This window comes from Leptomonas pyrrhocoris (assembly GCF_001293395.1).
Source record: "Leptomonas pyrrhocoris isolate H10 chromosome Unknown, whole genome shotgun sequence".
NCBI lineage: Eukaryota > Euglenozoa > Kinetoplastea > Trypanosomatida > Trypanosomatidae > Leptomonas > Leptomonas pyrrhocoris.
The window spans coordinates 476,485-501,726 of NW_015438368.1; the positions used below are offsets into that span (position 1 = coordinate 476,485).

The 25,242-nt window shown below is 56.6% G+C and overlaps 4 protein-coding genes across 4 annotated transcripts; all 4 read left to right on the forward strand.

The window, feature by feature from the left end:
- Positions 1–1,218: 1,218 nt before the first annotated feature.
- ABB37_05961 (surface antigen-like protein) lies at positions 1,219–1,920 on the forward strand (the record flags this gene model as incomplete). Its single annotated transcript, XM_015804202.1, has 1 exon — positions 1,219–1,920. One exon carries the CDS (start codon positions 1,219–1,221, stop codon positions 1,918–1,920), a length of 702 nt encoding a protein of 233 aa, XP_015657336.1.
- A 1,805-nt stretch (positions 1,921–3,725) lies between these two features.
- ABB37_05962 (Surface antigen-like protein) lies at positions 3,726–4,235 on the forward strand (the record flags this gene model as incomplete). The annotated part of the gene is made up of 1 exon (XM_015804203.1): positions 3,726–4,235. The coding sequence occupies one exon, from the start codon at positions 3,726–3,728 to the stop codon at positions 4,233–4,235; it is 510 nt and encodes a 169-aa protein (XP_015657337.1).
- A 3,246-nt stretch (positions 4,236–7,481) lies between these two features.
- ABB37_05963 (putative mitochondrial p-glycoprotein-like protein) lies at positions 7,482–12,698 on the forward strand (the record flags this gene model as incomplete). Its single annotated transcript, XM_015804204.1, has 1 exon — positions 7,482–12,698. One exon carries the CDS (start codon positions 7,482–7,484, stop codon positions 12,696–12,698), a length of 5,217 nt encoding a protein of 1,738 aa, XP_015657338.1.
- A 1,703-nt stretch (positions 12,699–14,401) lies between these two features.
- Positions 14,402–21,601, forward strand: ABB37_05964 (hypothetical protein; the record flags this gene model as incomplete). The annotated part of the gene is made up of 1 exon (XM_015804205.1): positions 14,402–21,601. The coding sequence occupies one exon, from the start codon at positions 14,402–14,404 to the stop codon at positions 21,599–21,601; it is 7,200 nt and encodes a 2,399-aa protein (XP_015657339.1).
- Positions 21,602–25,242: the final 3,641 nt, after the last annotated feature.

Here is a 25,242-nt window from a genome sequence, read left to right on the forward strand (position 1 = left end):
CTTGTACCCGTTATGCCAAAGATGGCTTGGCGGGGTAACCCCTACATGATGTTTCGCTGTCCTTGTTTCTTTTCCCCTTTCATTGATTGCCGCGTGCGGTACTTTATAGTTCTCTCTCATTTTTACTGTTTGTTTTTTTATGAAGTGGGCGGTGCACGCGTCAGTCAAGTACATCCTTTTATTACTACTGCAGCGAGAAGCACTCTCTCCTCCTCACAAAACAGAAAAGGGCTGGTAGGGTCCTTCTTTGTGTTGTGCCGCATTAATTCCTGCTGTTGTCACTCTGTTGTCTCTAATATATATGTTTTCGTCTTCCAAGTACGTTGGCGAATACCTTCGTACTTTTTCATACTCAGCCATCTATCTTGTCTTAACACGTTTCTTCTCTGGAAGACTGTTGTTGAGCCGACGTGCGTTGATTAGATCATCGTATAGAACTAGCAAAGCATTTCCTTGGCACCTCAGCTGAGGCTTTTCTTACCCCTCTACCATCCGCGCAACATATTATGCGGCGTACGGAGGTGCAATTCTGTTTTGTTCTTTTTCTTCTTCAAGGGCTCTTTTGGGTATTTTTGACTTTGAGTAGGACGTGCGTATTAATACAAATTTAATCTGCTCCGCCACGTAAACGTGCTGCAGCTCTGGGCGTAGTCTTCTAGTTGTATTACAAGAAGACGTTGCCGTTTGCTTGCGTGGCACTGCTCAACATCTTTCTCGCGTGCTGTACGCAATGCATGTGTGTGTTGGTAGTGCTGTTGATTGTCTCTCGGTATACTCGCCCGACGCCCCTCACCAAGCCATATGAGCAAAGTGAATTGTGTCTATCTCTTGTTATTTTTTTTTTTAAATATATAAAATTTTCACTGATTGTGGCATACACCAAAAGCACCTCGTAGTTTTTACTCCAGTACTCCCTTTCTTCTTTTTCCTTTTCCTTTTCTGAGTTCCCACATTGTCACCATTCTCGATGATGTTTGTTTTTTGCTTGCTAGTGTTTAAATTGTAACGAAAGAAGAGGGTCAAAATCAATTCGGAGTAGTTGTGTAGCGCCTTCGTTAACCCCCCTTTTTTGGGTTTCTCGGTGTGGGCTGCAGCTTGCGTTTATATCATTCTATGAAGAGGCCGAGCTATGAGTATGCTGCGCGCGAATTCCTTTACGGCTTGATACTCTCATGATCCACACCGTCCTCTACTTTTCTCTTCGTCTTCTGGAATCGCATGTCTGTTAAATGGCGCTGTCTTCTTGAACTCGCTGAATGGTTCTCTCCCTTTTCCCTTTCTTCCTTCTCCCCTGCCATCTGCACATCAGACCACATTGCTTTCGGTGACCTCTCCTTTCGACCCCATTCTTTTTCTTTTCTATTGCGTCTTTCAGTGTCCTTTAGACAACGCCTCCCCAACCCCCCTCCAAATCTGTCGTCTTCTCTGCCCCTCCTCTGTCTTCCGAGCACATCCTCATCGTTACTCAATATGCATCGTTCCTCCCTTCTCGGCGTTGGCGTCGCCGTCCTCCTCTTCCTCCTCTGCGTGCGCACCACCTCCGCTGCAGACGCCGTCACCGAGAACTCCGCCTCGACGGTGGCGTCAGCGCCGTCATCGGCATCCGCCGCCGCGTGCACCGTCGCGGGTTGCGTGCGCTGCGTCCCGGGCAGCACCACCACCTGCGCCGCTTGCGCTACGGACGTGAGCTTAGTCGACGGCCAGTGTGTGTACGAGGCGGCCTGCACGGTGGCGGACTGCTCCATGTGCGACGTGGTGAACATCTCGCGTTGTGCGACGTGTATGGCGGGGCACAGGATCAACCCGGATTACACGTGCAGTGCGTCAGGGGATCGGGCTGGCGGCCCCTGCTCGTCGGCGGTTGCGCTTCTTGTGAGTGTTTTGGCTTTGGCGTGGACTGCTCCGCTGACTGCAATGTAGCAGCACCTTCTTCTGCTATTCAAATGCCGCTTTGCTTCACATGGGACGAGTGCCGAACTGACGAGAGCACCGACATCTTCGTGGTTCTATTACATAATCACAATACACATACACACAAACAGACACAAAAACGAAAGCTATGGGATCTTGCTAAGGTTCTACGGATATCGCAACTCAACGTGCTTTATGGGCTCTCCTGTGAGAAACTCTAGCAGTGTCCTCGTTGTTGGCGCTGCTCCGTTGTGAAACTCAAGTCTTCTCCTTTTCTATGTCGCTGAATGATTAGTTCAAGTATTTTTATAATAACGATGTGCATAACATTCTCCCTTGCGGTTGGCGGGCTTTCTCCTTCGTGTGTACTTACCACATCAGTTTTTTTGAGTTTTTAGTCTGTTGAGACGCGCGTGTGCGTCCGTGCTCGTGCGTTGGCGAGCCATGTCGTGAAATCGGCACCCAACGCGCCCTCATGTTGCCACTCGTTTCCACGGGACGGAAGCACATGTCTACCATCGGTTGTTTTCTTTACTGTTGTGTCGTGGTGTGACGTCGAGTGAGAAACGCTTACGGGCTCAGTTTTGTTTCTTGAATTATTTTTTTTACTGTTTCTGTTGTGCGTCGGTACGGCGTTGCTGGCGTCCGTCAGGGCCGATGGGCGTCTTCGTGTTCTATCTGCCGTTCATCTCCTTTATCCTGCCCTCCTCTCTTTGGAGCCGCTTCGCTGACGGATTACGGTGCCAACGAGCGTTGCGAAGGCTGTGAGGATCTACTCCGACATATAATACTCGCGCGGTGGGCCGATGCTGCCTGCGGCGTCTTTGGGCCCTTTTCTGCGAAGTTGAATTTCGTGGTTGCCGTCGTGTGTGGGGAATTCAAATGATCTTGAAAAGGAACGGAGGGTGTTCTCGTGATGCCTATTGAAAGCTCCGAAAAAGAAGCCGTCAGGCGTTACTGCCACGTTCTAGACACATACGCATGATCTGCATTTGCCACTTGAAATAATAATAGCAGGCGATCCTGTGCACTGTAAAGCAAAAACCCACAACAACTACAACAAGTGCATAGAGGCCTCGCGGAAAGGGAAGGGGCGAAGGGATGCCGTGAGGGCAAAGTAGTGGACGTATTCGACGCTGGACCAGTGGAAAGCAGGCTGAGGTACACCTTGCGTTTTCGTCCTCCTTTGTTGCTGAACATTCTTCATGTGAATTTTTTATTTTATTTTTCTCTTTGTTCTCTTTCCACAAAGGAAAGACTTACGTACCTCGGTGGGCGAAAAAAATGGAATCAACGCGACTGCTGTCAAAGAAGAAAGGAAGGAAAGATGCATTTGATAGCTTCGCTTACTCGTCGACATGAAGGAAGACGCATTGCGCCATGTTCCTTGCGAGCGTACGTGCATATATAAACTGTTTCCACGTGTTAGAGTAATGCGGCACTGCGGGAGCTTGAAAGTGCAGGCAAACATCTTGTCACTTGCTCGATGCACGTGCGTGAGGGAAGGGGTGGCGTTGACTGACCGACACCCGTTGAGCAACTTCTTCTTGTGTCTCTCTTGTCGTCTCATGGCGTCTCTCCTTCCTCGTTTCCCTTATCTTGTCTTCGTGCCCCCCACAACATCTCCTTTTCACATCTCTCTCTTCTCCTCCGAAAATTGATGCCTTCCATTCATTTACTCAGATTGGTCACTCCTACGCTCTCCGCCTCTAAACCCTTGACCCGTTCTCAACCTTATCAGCTCCCATTCTTGTCTTGAAGAAGTTTTTTTTCCTTTCTCTACCGCACCCAAGCTTTTTTGTTTTGCAAGCAAGATGACCGGTGCTGCTCGTCGCACGTTGTTTGTCGCCGCTCTGGCGATGGTGGCGGTGCTGCTAGCGTGCAGCAGCTTCGCCCAGGACGCGTCACTGCCGTCCTCGCAGGGATCATCCTCGACAACCATCACCACCACCACGACAACCGCCACTCCCGCACCGCCGACTCCCTCGACCACGACGACGACGACGACGACGGTGGCGCCGTGCAACATCGGCGACTGCTACGCGTGTGCGCCGGGCAACCCCAACAGGTGCGTGTCGTGTGTGCCTGGCATGGTTGTGTCGTCGAGCGGCTACTGCATAAATGCTGGCTCGTGCTATGTGGCTGGGTGCGCGCAGTGTGCATCGAACAACAACTGGGAGTGCCAGACGTGCTTTGCCGGGTACTCATTGACTGCTGTGAAAGGCTGCGTCCGCAACACGCGCAGTGGTGCTGCTGGCTTGCCGTCTCTCGCCGCCACCGCCGCTGTCGCTGCTGTGGGCGCGGTGCTGCTGCTCAGCGTGTAGCGTCTTTTTTCTTTCTCGCTTTTACAGCTCGTGCTTCTGAAATGAGACCTCTGCGCTCCGCTGACTTATGCAGCTGACAGGATTTTACAACAGAGTGAAGCAACATCCTCACCGAAGCCGGAAAACGTGTCTTGTACGTTCGACAGCGCTGTATATGGGCACAGCCTGCGGCACGTATGGTGGTCGGATCTTTTTTCTTTTTTTTTTCTCTTTCAGATGAGGATGGCGAGGCAGGTTGAGGTCGTGTGTTTCTCGAGCAGACGAGCTGCCGTTTCTTGTGATGCGTTTCTTTAAGTGTACGAGGCACCATCCATATACGTAATTGTATTCTCTTTTCTTTTTATTATTAGCGGAAGACAGTTTTTCTGTGAAGCTGACATTCGGTAGGTGTTACTCCTTTCGTTCACATCAGAAAGAGAATGAAATTATGACCCGCGTGCCACGGCGGATGACGCGTCATTCGTCGTACGGTCACACCTACTACGATAACCTGCGAAGACGTCGACTCTTCTGTTTTCTTTTTCTTCGCTCATACGTGAGGTTTTTGAGGCTCGTACGCACTTTAATCTTATTCTTTTTTTTCTTCCTGTTTGCTTTACGTGCATGGTTCTTCGCGGTGGTACGGTGATATTGGCGGTCTAACTTTGTGCTAGGGAGCTATTGAATCAGCGCATGCCGTTCTGCGCGGCAGATCCACTGCACTTCTGACGGAGGTGAAGAATCGTTATTTTCTCCTTCTCAACGCGAGGGAAATGGAGAGTGCCGTCTTGCTTTGTTGTTTCTCCGACGTCACGTGCCTTCTCGCCTCTCTGTTTTCTTTCTCTCTGTGGCCTGTAGACTTTCGAGTATTCGTCCTTTCCTGTTCCTAATTGTCATCTTCATTGTTTCTTTTACCTTATATAGATACATATAGTAGCCAAACCGTATTCTTTGGTTCTGTGAATGATGCTGAGCGTCTGACTATTCCCCTCCCCTCCCCCCTCTCCCTCTCGCAATGAAGAGACCTGATCCTGGTAGATGCAGTTTCACGGACTTCATTTATCTCTCTTTGTCTCTTTCTCTAAAGACGTTGCTCTTTTTATGAACTACAGCAATTTACGAACAACAATGCGAGTGTGCGAGGGATACAGTGTACGCCGCTCACAAGAACAGATGCGGTGTGTGTTCCCTAGGAAGCTGACTCCCTCTTTTCCCTCCCCCCACAAAGACAAGCCCATTAATGTAACTTACTAGGAATCTTTTCATTAGTAAGGAAGGAGGAAAAGGACGAACTGTTCGTTTAATCCCAGATTTCTTAATGACTTTCTGAAGGAAGTTTGACCACGTATTCCTGCCGTGAGGAGAGGTTGTGCAGGGGTAGAAGTCACTCCTTCTTTTTGTTTGTTGGTTTCTCTCTAACTGTGGCTCATATGAAGTCTTCTTTTTCTTTTGTGAAACGCAAGGTGCACATTGAAAGCAACAGTGCGATTGTAGGAGCGCTTCTTCTTCCGTTTACAGGTGACGAGGGAGAGCGTAGAAAGGCGTCCTTCACTCTTTGCGTCTCTCCGCCCCGGAGATGCTGAAGGCAACAATACACGAAAGCTAAAAGGTGTCTACTGCATTTGGTGTTTTTTTTTTACTGTTCTTGATTACTCGGAAGCTTTCGCGCGCAGAATTGTCGCTAAATGAAAAGGTGGCGACTGCAACTATGCGGCAGTTGTTTCTCTAGTATAGTTGGCCTCGCCCTCCTATATGTCGCGCCAATCGCTGTGCGCCGGCTTAACGACGCTACATGCACCCGCGTTTTGGTTCGACTGCGCTTACGTGCTCTGCCGAATGGATCTTCTATCCAACGTGTCTTCTTCCCGTTTCAGTTTTTCCGAGTCCATTTATCTCCTCCTTTCTCTGTCCCTCGTCTTCTTTCCGGTGCATCGCCGTGCGTCCTTTCGGACGGATCTCTTCTCGTTCCCTAACGGGTGCGCTGACCGACCGCCTTTCGCGGTGCCCTCTCGTCGCCAACTTCGTATTCGTACTGTTCGAAACGGCAGCGAGTACGACGCAGCTATCACGCTTTGTGCCGTACCAGCCTTTCCCTTCTTTAGCCGTTTCTTAGCTTTTCTGTCTTTTCCTTTCCTTTGTGGAACGGTCGCTTTTCCCTTTCGCGTGGCGTCTGCTGCTCTTACTGTTGTTGTGTCTCGCCGCACCTTGACGTGCACACGCGCGCACGCTCGTCGCGAGAAGGACTCTGTAAGTCCACGAGGCTACAAGAAATCCAGGCAACCACTTTTCTTCCCCTCTTCGTTGCTGAGGCTCCGGTGAACGGTTTTCCGTGTCGAGGTGAACGGCGTAGCGGGAATCGGAAAGCAAAGGGCTAGTGGGGGTGCATCGTGCTCTTTTATGGTATGCGCAATCCTTCTACTTGTCCTTCCGTGCTTGAGCGCTCTGCACACATTTGTGCTGCTGAACAAGTTGGTGCTCTAACGGGCAACTGCTGCCGTGACGGACAGGTAGATGGTGAACCCGCCTTACCGACAACACACTCTTCTCCTTTTTTCCTTCAATGCACGCGCTGTCTAAACCGTAAGCGTCTCTTTTGTTTCTCTGACTTTAATTTGCGTCTTCTGCAGCTGGGGTGGCGCTTTACCTCTGAGCTCACCTCTTTAGCGTAACACTGCAAAGCGACAACTTACCTGCCTTCCTTTTCTTTTCCTTTCCCTCTCTCCTCGGCGTCGTGCCTCCGAGCAAGAGCGTCTTTGTGGTGTACTCTGTGCAATCGCGCACGCATACACATTTCCACCCAAGCAACAACCTGCCGTTTCCAGCGAGTGGCCGACATTTGGCGTAACTCCGCTTTTTTCCTTTTATCTCTTTTTTTCCTTCCACTGATTTCTTCGTGCAGTGGTCACGATCAGGCTGCTCGCATATTATATTGTGTCACTTGAAGGTCCGGCCAACGGGCGTCACCCTCTGCGTGCTCTTACCGTGGCGGTGTGTCTATAGAGGCTTTGAGGAAGCGAGAGCACGCGGCAATTGCTTCTCCGCCCTTCAGCCCTCTCTCCGGGGACTGCAGAACTTGCTTCGCCAGGCTTTCTTTGTTTCTATCTGCACTCACCGCTTTCGACAGCCGCACCGCTCGATACGGCTCTTTCTGCCTTCAGCACGTCATAACTAAGCTTCTTCTCAGCTTTTCCCTTTCAGCGCTTTCTTACAGAAGGAGCGCATCGAGGCCACCGCTAACCGCAGCGAAGAAGCACCACGACTGTTACAATGGCTGCCGCAACCATCGACACGGACAGCGCCAGCAACGTGTATCCGTTCGTGGAGGTGAACCGGCGGCTGTGGCACCTGCCCACTGCCGCGAATGGAGAAGTTGACTGGGGTGCCGTGCGTGCCTGTCTCGCGGAGTCGCCGGAGGAGGCCACGAGCGTGGTGGGCCGCTACTTCCTCAGCTGGCTGAGCCCTTATGTGACGCTCGCCTCTCGTGAGCGGCTGGAGGAGGCGTACATGCCGCCGCCGCAGCGACCGCACCGTGCCGTGTACTGCGGTGCGCTGCTGAGCGGCGCCTTCCGCGACGTGGAGGTGCGCAGCGGTCGCGACGCGTGGCGGACGCGGGTGGAGGCTGCGGTGCGGTGCGAGGACGGCGCGGTGCGCGTGCTGCGCGCCAACGCGCTCGCTGCGGTGCGCTTCCGCGGCGAGGACGGTGTGCGGGGGCGTCTGCGGTGGACGGGGTACGTGCGCTCGAGTGATGCGCCGCACGTGCTGCTGGGCGGCGTGGAGTGGGACGGCGACGGCGTCGTGCCGCGCTACCGCCAGCGGTACGCCGGGGAGGCCGCTGCGGTGACCCACGACGGCGCGGTGCACGGGGAGCGGCTGTTTTATCAGGCGTGGCGCGGGCAGCCGCGGTGCACGTGCGAGTACCTGAGCGACCTTGTGCCGCTGTCGGCGGATGGCGGCGGTGGGGCGGTGCCTGTGCGGTGCCACACGCCGCGTGCGCCGTCGCTGCTGACTGCGCTGTTCCGGACGTTTCGGTCGGACTTGCTGGCGATGTTGGGGCCGTCTTTTGTGGCGATGATGTGCGAGGTGGCCACGCCGTGGCTGCTGCAGCAGTTCGTGTTGTTCCTGCAGTCGAACAAGGCTGAGAAAGGCGTGACGAAGGGCGCTATCATGTTTTTTGTCTTCGCCGTGGTGACATTGGCCAAGCCGCTTTCGTTCAACAAACAAATGCATCGCGGGCGTCGCATCTCGAGCCTGTTCCGTGCCGCCACCCTCGGCGTGGTCTTTGAGAAGTGCTTCACCGTGTCGCCCGATGCGCTGTCACATCCCGAGATGAGCGCCGGCCGGATCCTGACGATGGCGAGCTCTGACATGGAGAACATCAAGGAGTTCCCGATGCAGGTGATGTTTCTGTGGATGGCGCCGGTGATGCTGACACTGTACCTGATCTATCTGTACACGCTGGTTGGGTGGAGTGTGCTGGCCGGCGTGGTCGTCTTCTTGCTCTCCATTCCCCTCCAAGGCGTCATTACACAGGTCCTGGAGCACCGGCAGGACAGCTTGTCGAGCTGCACGGATCAGCGTCTGCGCCGCACGAACGAGCTGCTGTCCGGCATCCGCATTGTGAAGACGATGGGGTGGGAGTCGAAGTTTCTCGACGCGATCGAGGACGGCGCGCGCGCCGATGAACTCAAATACCGCAGAACGCTTCAAATTTGTCAAGTCGGTCTTTGGACCATCGTGTTCGGCACACCGCCTTTCATGATTGCCGCTGTGTTGACGGTTTACACGCTGGCCGGCCACGCGTTGGACGCGTCCATCGTGCTGCCGGTGATTGCTGTGATCAGCGCAGTGACGTTCCCCATCATGATGCTGCCGGAGGCGTTCACCTCGCTTGCGAAGTTCATTGTGTCCACCGGCCGCATCACGCAGTTTCTGGAGTGTGACGACTCGCACATCATCCTGGAGGATGCTGAGAAGGTGTTTGGTGCGTGCAGTGCTGCTCAGCCTGGAGCTGGCGACCCCGCTGGCGATCCCGCTGGCGCGTGCTTTGTCGGTGCGACGATGATGGCGTCTGTGCCGACGGCGCTGCCGGCGTACGAGCCGCGGCACCACGGACTGCGACGGCTTGTGGATTGCGTGTGCTGTGCGGTGCTGCGCCGGCACGTGCCGGTGGAGCTGCAGTGGACGCGTACGGCGGAGGCCGCACCGACGCAAGCAGCTGCGGCCGCCACCGCACCTCCCGCGACCACGCCTGCCTCGGCTGCGGAGGGCGTCGGGGACACGCTGTACACGCTGGAGGACAAGGCGCTGCTGCGTGACGTGAGTGTGTGCCTGCCGCGCGGGCAGCTGACGGTGGTGGTTGGCGCGACGGGGAGCGGGAAGTCTGTGCTGCTGGCGACGCTGCTGGGTGCGTTCCGCTTCCGCGGCCGCGTTGGCGTGTGCCCGTCGATCGCGTACGTGCCGCAGCAGCCGTGGATCATGCAGGAGACGATCCGGGCGAACATCACCTTCTTCGAGGGCGACCAGCGCGGGGCACGCGGCGCATCCGCGGTGGGCGGTGGTGTGGCATTCTCACCGCTGCGTGGCGCGTGTGCGCAGGCGGCACGTGCCGGCAGCACCGACGCGGGCAACGAGCGGCTGAGTGCTGCGGTGCGCTGCTGTCAGCTGGAGGCGGACCTGGCGCTGCTGTCGGGTGGGCTGTCGACGGAGATCGGCGAGAAGGGCATCAACCTGAGCGGCGGGCAGAAGGCGCGCGTGAGCCTGGCGCGTGCCGTGTACGCGGACCGCGACGTGTACGTGCTGGACGACCCGCTGTCCGCGCTGGACGCGCACGTTGGGCGGCACGTGATGGAGGAGGTGGTGCTGCGCGCACTAGCTGGCAAGACGCGCGTGCTGGTGACGCACCAGCTGCACGTGCTGCCGTACGCGGACCAGGTGGTGGTGGTGCGTGACGGCTGCGTGGTGTTTGCGGGGACCCACGACGCGTACACGGAGTCGGAGTGGAAGGCGTACGTGGAGAGCGAGGAGGACGCCGCGACGGCCCAGCGGCGGGGCCCGATGACGGAGGGTGCGGTGGAGGAGGTGAACGACTTCAGCCCTGCGGAGTCGCCCGTGGTGGACGTGGCGCAGCGCATGCCATCCGCCGCACCCGCGCCGTGTGAGAAGAAGACGCACACGGCCGCGTCTCTGAAGGGCAGCGTAGGAGAGGGGAGCGAGAGTGAGCCGGACGACTTCCGCGAGCGTGAGGAGGAGCCGTATGAAGCGCGTCAGCTGCGCGAACGCCGCGGCAGTCACGTGGCCGATCTATCTTCCGACGATGACGAAGAGAAGAGCTCGAAGGCACCGTCGTCGCAGCGCGCACGCGGCAGGCGGAGTGGAGCGCAGGTTGTCGTGGCTGACGATGCGGGCGAAGAGAACCTGATCACGGCAGAGGAGAAGGAGTCCGGCCACATTCCGTGGAGCATCTACCGGCGCTACTTCGTTGCTGGCGGCGGTGTGAGTCTTGCTGCTCGGCTTCTCCTGTGCTCTTTGTTTGGCGAAATTGTTGCGACTGGGTCGAGCGTTTGGCTGACGCTGTGGTCAGTGCAGTACTTTGCTGGAGTGCTCACCACGAATCAGCAGCTGCTTATTTACCTGGCCTTCACCGTCGCCGTGCAGATAATTATTCCGACCAACGACCTCTTTTTCTTTCACTTTGCCCGCCGTGCGTCCCGCCGTCTTCATGCGACGCTGCTGTACACCGTGAGCTCCAGCACACTGACCTTCTTCGACCGCACTCCGCTGGGTCGTGTGATCAACCGTTTCAGCAAAGACATTTACACGTTGGACGATGAGCTGCCGGCTAACGTGGTTCCGTTGGTCGGCATTAGCGGCTACGTCACTACATCACTCATTGTGACCATGTACACCTCTCCCCCCACGATTGCTGTGGTGGCCATCGCCGGCTACGTGTTTTTCCGCCTCTTGCGGTTCTACACGACGGTGGTGCGCGAGGTGCGGCGGCGCGGCAGCGTGGTGCAGTCTCCGCTGTTCTCGCTGCTGGAGGAGGTGGTGCAGGGCCGCACGACGATTGCTGCGTACGGCAAGTCGCACGCCCTCTTCGCGGAGGCGCTGCGCCGGCTGGATCTGGTGTACAGCTGCACGTACATTGAGAAGGCGGTGACGCTGTGGCTCTCGATTCGCGTCGAGTACATCGCTGCCGTGATGATCATCGTGGTGGGTGTGATTGGCGTTGTGGAGAAGATCGTGGACACGTCGCCTGTGATGCCTGAAGCGCGTGTGGGACTGATCTCGCTGAGTCTGACGATGTGCCTAGACCTGAGCTGGTCGCTATCGGCACTGATCGACCTAGCCGCTGTGGTGGAGGCGAGCATGAACAGCGTGCAGCGCGTGTGCCACTACATCGACCACGTGCCGCAGGAGCCGCTGCTGCTTGCGCCGAGCGACGGACACGTTGCGGCTGCGCTGGCGAGGCGCGCGGGTGATGGTGGCGCTGCTGCTGCTGCTGCCGTGCCGCCGGCTGCGCGTGCGCGTGACGTGGTGGTGGTGAACAGCGCCGACGGCCACGGCAACGGCGACTGCAGCGACAGCGCGGAGACGGGGTCGCTTGTGCTGGAGCACGTGGACATGCGGTACCGGCCGGGGCTGCCGCTTGTGCTGCGCGACGTGAGCTTCGCGGTGCTGCCCGGACAGAAGGTGGGCGTTGTGGGCCGCACGGGCAGCGGGAAGTCGACGCTGCTGCTTGCGCTGCTGCGGCTTGTGGAGGTGTGCGGCGGGTGCATGCGTGTGTGCGGGCGCGACGCGCAGTCCTACACGCTGCCGGCGCTGCGGCGTCTGTTCTCGATGATCCCGCAGGACCCGGTGCTGTTCGACGGGACGGTGCGCAGCAACGTGGACCCGTTCGGCGACGCGACGGACGCGGAGGTGCGGCGTGCGCTGGCGTCGGTTGGGTTCGTGAGCGGTGGGGAGGGCGGTGGTGGCGCGGAGGAGGTGCCTGCGCTGGACACCGTGGTGCAGGAGGGCGGGTCGAACTTCAGCGTTGGGCAGCGCCAGCTGCTGTGCCTTGCCCGTGCGCTGCTGAAGAAGGGCAGCGCGTTCATCCTGATGGACGAGGCGACGGCGAACGTGGATGCGCGGCTGGACCAGACCGTGCAGCGCGTTGTGGCGGAGCAATTCCGCGACTACACGGTTGTGACGATCGCGCACCGGCTGCACACGGTTGCGTCGTACGACGTGATCCTTGTGATGGCGCACGGCCGCGTGGTGGAGTTCGGCTCGCCGCGCACCCTGCTGGAAGACCGCGGCTCTGCGTTCTACGGGATGGTGGCGCAGAGCTCCGCTGTGCTGTCGGCTGCTACCGGCGGTGCGGCTGGCGGCGGCGGCGGTAACCATCGCGAGGGCGACGCGGCCGTTGGTGGGCTGAGCGACGAGGAGCGCCAGCGGCGTGTGGAGGAGGCGGTGGCGTCCTTCCTGAAGGCGTGTAAATAGCGCGTAGTGGGTCTGATGAATGTGCAGGACGGCTTCGGTTTGTTAAATAGCGACGCGAAAAGCAGCGCTCCCATCTCATTTGCCTTTTCTTTGCTGCTGCTACGTTATATCTGTGTTCGGAGAGCGTGGTAGTGTATCGAATCGCAGCTGCAGGGGTGTCTCTGACTCGCCGACGTTTCACGTTGCTTGGCGGCTTCGGCGAGAGAACCCAGTCGGTGAAAATGGGCGTACTTGAGTGACCGCTGTTTTTGGTCGTATTGGCTGACGTCGGCGTGGTTTCGTTCCGTACAGTAAAGGAAAATTCATCGTGATGCGGGGATTGTCCCTCTTCAAAGAAGAAAAAACGAAAGGTAAAAGGGTTCTATTATTGGGATGTACCTCGATTGCTTGCAAGAGCATTGCATGTTGCACGTGAAGAACCTCAAGAGCGGGAAGTACGTGTCTGTTTTTTTTTTGATTCTTCTGTAGTCTAATTCTTATGCTGTCGTCTATGCTTTGATGGTGTAGAAGAGCAGCACGATAGTGTTCTTGCTCCCCCGCGACGTGCGTTTGCTGTCGAGGCAGAAAAATGAAAAAGAAGCGCTCTGTCCTGAAGCGTGACTTTGTGTGTACCGCGATATGGAGACAAGAAGTGACCGTACTGATCCTCTGAAATACATCGAAAGAAATTGTTTTGTACGTCCCGCGTATACGTGCAAATACGTTGGGCTCAAATTACTTCTGTGTTGGATCTCTTATTCTCCTAGATGAGTGGAAACATCCGGTTATTTGTCTCTGCAGGTAATGCCTGCAGCGCAAAATGTATACTCCCCTGCCATCATTGGCCCATAGCCTTTCTGGCGTTACCGTTCTTCGAATTCAGGGAAAATAATATGGTGCAGCTTTGGTTTCTCCGTCGCTTGCGCTACTTCTCTCTCTCTGTCTTTGTTATTTGTTGTGTTGGGTACGAGTGCTTTATCCCGCATCTCGCGCGCAAAACACTTCCTCACTCTCTGCCTCTTCTTTCCCTCTTCTCTCCCTCTTCTTTATGTGCCTTTGTGATGTACCGACAACGAACGCTGCATCAAAGTGCTCTGTTAAATCCTTTTTGTTTTGTTTTGTTTTGTTTTGTGATGTTAATAAAAGGCGCTGATCTCATCGCGTTGAGAGGTTACCGAGCACCGTGAGCTGTCTTCACCACAGATCATCTACGCTGATATTCTTTATTCCTTTCTGCCATATTGTGTTTTCTCCCCCGTTTTTGTGTATCTCGCTGCGCCAACGGTGGTTCTCCTTAACGTACTGTAAGGAGGACCTTCGCGACACCATTGCACATAGTTTCGTGGTCGTTCTTGTTGAATTTCACGGGTTTCTTCCAACAACAAAAGAAAAAGAAACGAGAAGAGAAGAAGTACGAAACTGTCTTATCGGTTCTATTTCAGTTTACGTGACATCGCCGCCTCTCTTTCCCCCCCACCCCCGCCCCTTAACGACGGTTCTTCGCTGTAGCTGAATTAGTAGCTCTTGGTTTTCTTTCTTATATATATAGTCTGTTTTCCTCGAAACTTTTTGGTGTCCTGCAGCGTACTGCGCTAACGTAGTTTAACGTGCAATTTGAAATCCCGCTTCTCAAATCGTTTTTGCTATCGGCGTCTACTGTGATTTCGAGTGAAGGAAAGCGAACTCTTCATACGAATAATACGAATAGTAGATAGCGGCGCATCATGGGTCTTGTCCCCTCACGTGAGTCGCTCCACGCGGCGGCCACCGCGCCAGACACGCCGCTGCCCTACATCAGCCGCCCAGTCGAGAGCTACGTGTACAAGACAAACCGGACCGAGCGCACCTTCGGCTCTGGAGTGCCGGGCGTCGTGACGGGTATGACGGCCCTACCGGCGGCGCTGCCTAGCGCGACGACGGCGGTGCTGCATGGCGCTCCGTCGCTGGAGCTGTCTCAGAAGGTCACCAACGAGCTGCCGGATGCGGTGTTCATCGACGACCCGGCCGAGGCGACGGCGGCGGTAGCGTCGGCTATGGCGGCGAATCGTCCGGCCCGACGCGGTGGCGGCAGTGGCGGGCCGAAGGGAAAAGCGCAAGGCGAAGCTCCCGGCGGCACGGCAGCCGAGGAGAGCACCGCCGCACAAGCGCTGCGCTCCGGCAAGGTCCCTTTTGTCTACTACTACGAACATCGGGTGCTGCCGCTCACACAGGAGTTTTTCCCATCGCCGGATTGCGTGCTGTTTCGGCAGCTATGGCACGCACGTCAGCAGCAGAACCCCCGCTACCACTTCCAGCTCGATCAGACGTGGTCGCCTGGCGCGTTGCTGGACCCGACGGCGCACTACGAGTCGTTTGTCCAGCTCGCCACGAGCAACTTGGCAGATGTGCAGGCGACGTGTCTCACCGCGGCTGGGGCTGCCCCGACGAGAGGGAGCGTGCTGCAGGCCCAGGCAGACCTCGAAGCTGCGAAGGCGGAGCTCAACGTGGCGGAGGGCGGCCCGACGCCGGCGAGGGGCAGTGCGGGTGGGAAGGCGGCTCCGTCACCGGTGCCCTTTGCGACTCGCGCAGCCTTCTACAACTTGGTCGTGCGTACGACGGAGGAGTCGATGCTGTACGAGAGCGACGACGCGCTGCGACACGCCGTGCGGGACGCGGCCAGCACCGGCGACGCGGGTGCGCAGCGCAGGCGCCGCCTCCGGCCCGTGCCGTGCGCCATTGTGCTGGTGCGGCGGTGCATGACCGCGCAGGAGTACCGCTACACCTACTACCTCGCCAGCCACGAGCGCCATCATCGGCCCACCGACGGCGCTGCCGCTGCTGCTGCGGACACCGTTTTTGGCGGCGTTCAAAGGGCGAATTCGGGGCCACGCCGCGGATTGGAGAGTCAGCGGCGGGATGTGCAGGCGATTGCCGTGACAGGGAATGCGGTACGCACCGCGGTGGAGGAGGCGCAGCGGGCGCTGCGTGCACGTCGTGGTCCAGATGGCAGTGCGTGGGAAGCCCACGACGAGGGAGAGGAGAGTTTGATGGTGCCGTGGCTGCAGGTGAGTGCCCCGCAGACCCCACTTGACCTCGCGGAGGTGCGCGTGGTCGGCATGTATGGCTGCTGGACGTTGGAGGAGATTTTGCGGCACTCGTTGTTCCTCCCGATGGGACCGCGTAGTGCTTCGACGGAGAAGAACGTGAACGGTGCTGCTGTCGTGTCAACGCAAGAAGCCGCACAGGACGCAGAGACACAGGCGAGAATCGATGCCATCCTGCGCCGCGCCTGCCCGCACGGTGTGCCCTCCTCGACGCTGCTCAACGTCGGCTTCTTTGAGAAGCAGGTTGGCGACAAGGAGCAGTGCCACACCTACTTCTCCCTCTGCCGGCTCTTCGCACACGGTATGCGGGAGTGCCTCCTGCGTGACGTAATTCGCGCGGCGTCCGTCTCCGTGTTAGCGACGACGCTCGGCGCTGACGACACGGGTGATGGCCCGATGGACGTGGAGAGCGAACGGGAGCGGATGGAGGCGGAGCTGCGGGAGATGAAGCGCCAGCAGGAGCACCCCACCTGGCAGCGGTTTCTACGCCTTTTGGCGGGGGAGAACAAACCGAATGGATGTGGTGGCGGTGGCGGTGGCGGTGCGCATGACGAACATTCGGCCTTCGCGGACTTGGCGAATTGTTTTCTGATCCGCTTCTCCTATGTGCCGCAGTTGCAGCTGTGTCGTCAACTCCGCCTGCTGCTTACGGGGATGGCCAGCATGTACCCGGAGCCCATCTCGCTCGAGGCATTTCAGGCGGCACAGCGACAGCGCAACGTGGCGGCGATGGCCAAGAAGCAGCACAGCACCCCCGGCGCGTCGGACGCGGAGGGGCATGGCGGGGTGGCGGTGGTGGGGGGTGGGTCTTCGAAAGGCACCACCGCACCGCCCACGCCGTACCCCGGCAGAACCGCCGAGGCCGCCTTTACTCCGCTCGCTGACCCGGCACAGGGGTCGATAACGTCCCTCACTACGAACACGCCCGATGCTGCGGGAACTCCTCATGCAGCGGGTGGGGAGCAGACGGGCGGGGTAACGCAGCGTCAGCCGGAGCCGCCTCGGCACCCGGCAGGGCCGACGCTGGATCCGGAGGCGGTCGCCGAGCGTCGCCAGGAGCACACCAGCGAGATGCAAAAACTGCAGCGCGACGGCTTCTGCTGCTACGCGTCCGACGGTCTGGTGGTGTTCCGCATTAGCCGCGGCTGCGTGGCGCGTGCGCTAAACCAGCTCGGTTTTGCTTTGATGAGGGACTCCATCGAGGCGTTGTGTGTCACCCTCACTGCGGCGGCGCCACCTCCGCTGACGTACCGTGGGGAGCTGCGACCACCCATGACAATCGGCAATGCCGGCGTGCGTGCGTCAACGCGGCCGATCTCTGCGACGGGATCCACGCGCGATGATGATGATGATGGGGATATGGCGAACTACGACGACGCAGATGCCTGCGAAGATGGGGAGCACACCACAGTAAACTCCGCTTCCGCGACATCGATAACCGGCACGGATCGTGATGGTGCGGCTTCCTTAGACGTGACGATGACCGCAGTGAGGGATTTATACTGGAACGCTGTGCGCTACTCCAGTGATGCGGCAACCGGATTTGCAGCGCAGCGACTGTTCCACCATCGCAGCAGCAGCACGGATGCTGCACCGGAGTTCCTGACACAGCTGAAAGTCGCACCCTTAGGACAGGCACCAAGTGAACTCATCGGCGTACTGCCCCGCAACCCTATTGAGCAACGGCGCGGTCGGCTGCTGCCCTTGCGCGGTCTTCTGCTGCAGGAGGCACGCGTCAATCACCTTCACGCTGCTGCCGCGACCACCGCTACTGCTGTTGACGCAGGGGCCGTGTCTGATCCGTCAGCGCACGCCAATGCGTCCTTCTTGTTCACCCAGCAGCAACAGCTCGTGAAGGTGAGCGAGCAACACCAATTCGACGTCTACACCGTCTCGGCCGATTTCGACGGGATGCCGTTTCGACGACTGGTTGAACTGACGCATCAGGTAGAGCAGCAACGCCATCGCCCGTTGTGCAGCGGCGGCGGGGGAGGGGGAGGCGGAGAGGAGTGGCCGGAGATGTTCATCGAGGCGGTAGACGCACAGGGCAACGCAGAGCTCGACAGCGTGCTCGACTGGAGTCCGATGACGGCCTTCACCAAGCGTATACGGAGGTCGGAGCATCGGGGAGTGACAAGTGTGTCGGACACCGCCACGGCCACCGCTGAAAACGCGGCTGGCCACGGCGAGGCCAACAACGGAGGGGAGGCCACCGCACCCGTGCACCTCAGCCAGACACCGCACTCCGCGCTCGACTCGGTGTCGTCCTATGTGAGCGGTAGAGCATTGAACCCGATCACGGTGCCCATCCGCGTGCACGACCCGGACCGCATTCTCCACACGGGCGACCGCATTCGCTTTGCCACCTCTCACGCAACCAGCACCGCCACCACGGCCCACACCCCGTCCACCACCGGTAACACACAGGGGCTATCGTCGCTGCTCGGAGACGTGACATCGCCATCGTCGACCTCGGCGGAGTTCATTTCTCTCCACTCCACGCCGGCCGGCACTCCTCCACGGCGTCCCCACAAAGCTGGCAGCGGTACGACAGCCGTCCGCTGCGGTTACTGGTACGTCGACGACGCCCTGACGACGGAGGACGTCGTGTTGTCGTGGATGCGGCGCGTTAGCGGGCGGGCCCGGGAGACCCGCGGCAACGACACGAAGTGGGTCCGCTACCCCAACGCGATGCTCAGCGTCCTCCTGCAGTTTGTGCGGGAGTGCCGGCAGCGGCCGAGTGGGAGCTGGCTGAACACGGGACACCCACTGCGGTTGCTGCATCCAATGGATGAGGAACTGGTGGAGTGGGACATGCTGCAGAACTTCCCTGACATAGTGCGTACGCGACGCTTCCGGCAGTGGCGCTTCTCGCACGACGGTTATGTGTATTTTCACGGTGTGACGGTGCGCATGCCTGGCTCGGCCCCGCCGCTGCAGGCTGCTCCCTTGCCGTCCCCTAAGCTGTCAGTCGCAGCTGCGCAGCCAGATACCGCAACACCGACGCCTGAGCCAAGCACCAAGCTTACAGCTCGTGATGGCCCGGCACGGGTGCGCCACGCAGATGCGGCCAATCCCGCTGCCATCTCCACCCCAGCACAGAAGTCTGCCCCACTCGGTGTTCGGCAACCCCAATACCAGCAGCAGCAACAGCAGCAGAATGTATTTGCGGGTGTACCTCGACCGCCCCCGGTTGTGCAGCGCGGCGTCTACGGCAGCACCCCACCGCACATGGAGGGTCCCTATGGCGACTCCAACCCCTACCCGAATACCAACTACCAACCGAACGTTTCCCCACGTATTGTCTACCAGATGAGTCCCTTCAACCCTAACGGTATACCAAGGCAAAAGCAGCGGCAATTCCAGCAGCAGCAGCAATTTCAGCTCGAACAACAGCCGTACCAGCAGATGCCATCACAGCAAGTACCGCCTCAACAGCCCTACTACTATGCAAACCCCGCCAACGCAAACAACGGAGTGCAGCCACCACTGCCACCGCAGCCACCGCAGCGGCAGAACAATGTGACCATGTACGTTCCCGTGACCTACACTGTGGAGCCGTACTACATGCAGCAGCCCGCCACGATCGTCTCCATACCCCAGCCGCCCGCCAACGTCAGCGTGACGCCGCCCAGCCTCAGCTCCTTCCAACACAACAACTCCAGCAGCAACAGTAACACCCTTTACTTTGGCGACACCGACGCGGCGAACGCACCCGCACGCAACGGAGGCCACAACGACACCAGTGGCCGCTCCATGGGAGGCGGCAATCAGCAGATGCACTTCTCGCTGCACCACGTTGATAGTGAAACTTCTCTGCGCTCCTACGACCTGGCAGCGTCGAATGCAATGCTGGAACCTACACGCGTCACGGGCAGCTTCTACGGTGAGTTCTGCGGTCAAAGTCCGCAGCAGCTCCAACAGCCACCACCAGTTCCGCCACAGCAGCAGCCGCAACAGCTGACACCGCTTATGGGCGCCAGTATGCACAGCACTTCGGACTGCCGCAACGAGGCGTGGCAAGGTAGCGATGCGCAGGCTTCGCAGGGGATGCAGACGCCCGACGGGAGCGCGCTGACGTCCACCCCGATGCACCAGGATTTGCAGACGTGCCCACCCACAACCGGCGCGGATGTGAGAACCAATCCCGGCATTCCCCATGCGCTTCATGCGCTCACCGCGCAAGGCGGCACGCAGCGCATGAGCCTTCACCCGCAACCGCAACAGCAGCGCTACGACTCGGTGCAGGGCAGCAATGTCAGTCGTCGCAGCACGGCCGACTACCCGCCCAGGCGCATCGGCGCAACGTTCCTAGCTGGCGGTAACAACAATAACAGCAGCAGCAGCGGTAGTGGTGATGGTAGTGGCGGTAATGGCAAGGGTACGGCTCTGGCCACGGTGGCGCATCCCACGGTGCAGCGGGCGGTGAGTCGGCCGATCCAAACCGTTCACGTTGACCCGACAAAGCGCGAGGTGGTGACGACTGCCGGTGAGACCGGCGCTCCGCTGCGTCTGCCCATCCCGAAGATTCGCACGGCGCAGCGTCACGATGAGCCGAGTGCGCCGACACCTCTTCATTCGCAACAGCAGCTGCAGGGGCCAGTATCGATGTCTCCGCATCTCAGCTCTGCCTCGGGCTCCTTCCGCGACGTCGCTGCTGCCGCTGCTGCTGGGGCACCGACGGACGTCATCGAGGCCGACGGTATTACGGTGCACGTGATGCAGCGGAAGCCGTCCGTGGCGCTGCGACGAGCCATGACATCTGTTTCCCTCGTGTCCCCCGTCTCCGCGCGTCGCACTGCGTGGAACTCTTCTTCTTTCAATGGAGGCGGTGGAGGCCCACTGTCCCCACAAGCCGTTAGCCACCACACGAGCGGCTTCCCCCACACCGCCAGCACCGGCGACGTGGAGGCTGCAGCAGCGGCGGCCTGCTACGGCGCTATGGGTGTCTCCCCCACCGGCGGCGTTGACGCGACCATCACAGGAGCGGGACCCACCACCGCCGCCTCCGCCACATCCCCCGAGGACTGTCCAGACATGTTGGCGCTAGTGTCCTACGAGATGCCCGCCGCCTTGACACCGATGAGCAGCTCCCAGGCAAACTCGTCCCGTGCCGGTGGGGGGACGCGTGCGACGGCCACCGGCGTGACGACGCCTCCTCAGCGACACCGCAGCGGGCGGGTGGCTCACAACCCGTACGCGACGCACGACATGGGCACTGCGCACGCCGCGACGTCCCCCACTACCACCACATCCACCCTGGCGCACACCTCGTCCTACACCCACGGTGGTGGTGGTGGTGACGCGCACGGTGGAACGGCGACGAGTGGCCGGGCGCAGGAGCTGCCCAGAGGACCGAGCGGGCAGGACGCCTTCCAGGCGGCACTCGATGCGCAGTACGGCGGCAGCAACGACTTTGGCGCGGCGGCGGGCCGCGTCTCCTCGTCCTACCTCGCGCCGCAGAAGACCACCTCCGCGACAGCGCACGGCGTGCTGTACAGCCGCAGCGGCGGCAGCCTCACGGCAGAGGTGCAGGAGAAGCACAACTCCTTCTACGCCGCCCCAGAGGGGGAGGGAGAGCCGGTGCAGTCGTACTCGAGTCACGAGATGTACCGCGACCGGATCGCAGACGGCACGACGCAGGGCTTCTACTTCTCGATGGACGGCCCGAATGAGGAGGAGGGCAATGCAGCACAGCAGCTCTACGGCAGAGATGACAGCGCTGGCGGTCGAAGCAGACAACGACTGGAGGGCTCGCTGACGCGCACCGGCAGCACGCCCTACGGCAACATCCCCGCTCCTCCTGCCCTTCATCGCTCCCAGCGTGGCTCTTACCAATGACGGTGCGCACCGTATCTGTAGGTGGCGCACCCACGTGGGCGTCAAAAGTTTTTTCTTTCTTTCTGACTGTCTTAGCAAGGTGGTGCGGATTGAAATGATAATTAGATGCGTTGTATAACGACTCGTGCTGCCACCGAATCTCTTCGTTTATGGCGTTTACAGCAACGCTGTTCTTCATTTTCTTGTTTTTAAAGTTTCTGTAAAAAAGCGTTCTTTCTTTCTGCTGTTCTCCATTTTTCCCCGTTGTCCCACACCGCTGATTTGTACCTTTTTCTTTCCCGTGGCAGTTTTTGTTTTCTCCTTCACTCGCATTACGAAAGTGCGCTTCATTGATTATAGTCGTCTGCCCGTCTGTTTTTGTTTCTCACCTTATATATATATATTAACTGCTTCACGCATGCAGCAGATCAAAAAAGAATGCGTGAGGGCTATGCGAATACGTAGACGAGGCTTCTTTCTCTTTTTTTCTTTTACCCCTCTTCCGCCGCAGTGACGGGGGACACTACAGTGCCTACTTCTGCGAGTGTTATTACCAACTGCCTCGCCCGGTGCTACTACTACTACTATGTATTTTCGTTGCAGTTTCTCTTGCCGTCGTACTCGCCTTTGGAGGTATTATGATAGATTTTATAATTTTCTCTTTCTATGGATATGACGAGCGAACGTGTGGGATATTATGCGACGGAGAACGCAATCAACGCAGTATAAACACATCTATATATATATATATATTCCTTTTAACCCTCCTTTTCCCTTGTGTTTCTTTCTTCTTCATGTGCTGCTTTAGAGTGCTACGGCCACGCATGTGCATCATGTCGTTTTTTATTCCTTTTCCGATGCGAATGTACTTACATTGACTCGATCTCACTTTCTGTTGTTTACAGTAGTTTAAAGTTTTTTTTTCTCTGTGTTTTGCCAATGTGAGTCGCTGTAAGGGACTCCGTTTTTTTTGTTTGTTAAGTAGTCTCTTTTGTATGCTAGCGTGTTTGTGTGGATTCCTGTGCTGGTTCTTGTGATGCGCGCGGTGTGCATTTGAATGTGTAGGACAGAGAGAGAAAAAAAGGGTATGTTGACCGCGCAATAACGTTGTCCCATTGCTTCAGCTGATGATCTTCCAAGAAAGAAACAGAGAAAATCAAGGAGAGCCTCTGTGCTGGAGCTGCCACCGTTAAGGAGAATTTCTCAAAGTGCCCTCGATGTGCTTTCTGGCGAGGGCAACGCCGCCCTTTGCAGACTTCTACCTGTTCTGTGATGCAGGTGTGCGATGTGAACCGCCCTTCTTAAATAAGTATTTGAGTTCAAGATTCAACAATAAATGTGCGTCTCGGAGAGCTTTTTTAAAAGCCCCTCTACTTTGGTCGGGAGAGGGTGGAATCGCCGCGTGCGCTCTCCCTCTTCGCGCGGCAACAACTCGCACTTCTCATCTTCTCTCATCTTCTCTCTTCTTCCTGTATCTTTCACCTCTCTCCCGATCAACTTTGCTGGCCGTCGCACTGATCCTTCTGCCGGTTTGGCAGAATTGATTTCAGCTACTTATCCTTCTTTTATATATATATATATATATATATTTTAAAATAGCCTTCCTTTAGCACGAGTGTGTTTCGGGAGGTGACCTAACTTTAAGAAAGGGAAAAATAATAGTCCCCCTTTTCTGGTGTTCGTCGCGTGCTTTACCGTTAAAATTAAACCCTATCGAAAAGAAAAAGAAGCGCATACGTCTTGCATTCATTGAGCCGCGTTCTTTTTCTCTCGTCTCTCTTCTCTTTTACTGGCGTTTTCACTTCTTTCTTTTCCTTTTCTAAATCCGAACATTAGCAAGGAGGGCAAAGAGAACTTTGTCGGATCCAGCTCAAAGGCGGAAGACGGCCAGCACGTATCGTTACCACAACGCGATATCAGGCTCTTGCTTCTTCACTTTGACTGTTACTCACTTCCTCTTTTCTTTAAGAACAAATCTCCTGCTCTCTTTCTATTATTTAACGTAAACTCACACGCCTGCTGAGAAACTCTCGCTGTACGTTTTCGATTGAAAAAAAACCCCATCAGTGAACGACTTACTTCACAAGCTACCGTACTTATCGTTTACACAGCTGGAAGGAAATAGAAGAAGAAAAGAAAGAATAGCGGAAGGCAGCCTGTTCTGTGCAAGAGGATTCAAAAGAAAAGTAATTCTCTGGTCAGACAAACTACAACAACAAGAAGCCCTCCCACCGCACGCTGATAAGAAAACGAGGAAATTCACCCAAAGCTTGAATTTGGCGGATACAGCGGATTTCATATCGTCGGATAGCAATTATCTTTCGTTAGTTGTTACGTATACATATTGTGGAGGTTGGTCCGTGACAACCTTCTTTTTGCCTACCTTTTCTTCTCTTTTCATTTTTTTTTCTGGTTTTCACGCAGTACCTTCGTTATCCCTTTCGTTGTTTTCTTCTGTAGTTGGTGTTCACAAGATCTGCTGTTCCAAGGTGTCGACAAATACTATTTATTCGACTGAGGAACGCGGAAACGAAAAACAACCACAAAACACTTACAAGCAGACATGCGAAGGGAGCGACCCACGACGTGATCCAACGCTTTACTTTCTTTCAAAAAGTCTCTTTTTTTATTTTGCGATCACACGAGTTGTAGGTGTTGACAGTGTTTGTTTCCTTTGCAATTGTAGCGAGATAAAACGAAACGGTGAATTCGTGGAAGAGGAGAAAAGCCGCGGACGACCCAAATTTTGCAGGGAGAAAAAAACATTTCTTTTTGAATCTGCTTCTATTTTACGATAAAGAGTAAAACGAGTGTGTATGGCTTCATATTTTGAGAAGTAGTAAGAACAAGTCACTTCCGCGCTCGTAACCCTTTTTTTCTTTCTGGTTTTCTGTCGTTCCCTGGTGTGTCAAGTACATCTTTGTTGGTGCGGAATAATTTTAACCTGTTGTGAGGAAGTGATATATTGTCAAGCAACGAAGTAATCTGGCATTCTACGAAGGACATTCGACTTTGTGGTGTTCGACTACTTCGCTGTTACTCCACGGTATCACTTTGCACGTTGTTGTTTTTTCTCTTGTTTGAACTCCTCTTTCTCTCTCTTTGATCAGGCTATATATACATCTATTTGTAGTTTTCAATTGACACAGCGGAGAAGAAATTTCTCTGAATCCCTTCTCGATTTGACAACTTCCCTTTTTTTGTTTTGTAGTTCTTTGTTCTGTTTCTTGTTCTCTCTCGCGTATTTCGTCCGTCAACGCCGCATCTCCCTCTTCTTCTTTACAGTGCCGACAAGAGGAAGGACGAGAGAAACAACAAACATCATCGTCTGGGTAGCGCGCTGCGGCACACATACCGTCGAAGGGAAAGAGCTTCATCGGCTTTCTATTATTATTATTATTTTCTCCTGCACGCGCTGACAGTCGAACCTCCCCCAAGGACGACAGGACTGCCCCATCTTCAAACTTCTGACGGCTGCGTAACGTACGTGAGCATTTTCCATTACTTCTTCGTCTTGCACCATCGCCGTTCTTCCTCACGTGGAGTGTAAGGTGAACACTCTGGAGCTACAAGCACAACGCTCAGAAAAAGACGGAAACGAGTCAATAAAGGCGGCAACAAAGCCGGCTTCGGCGACTTGTGTCTTCCATCTCTTTTTTTTC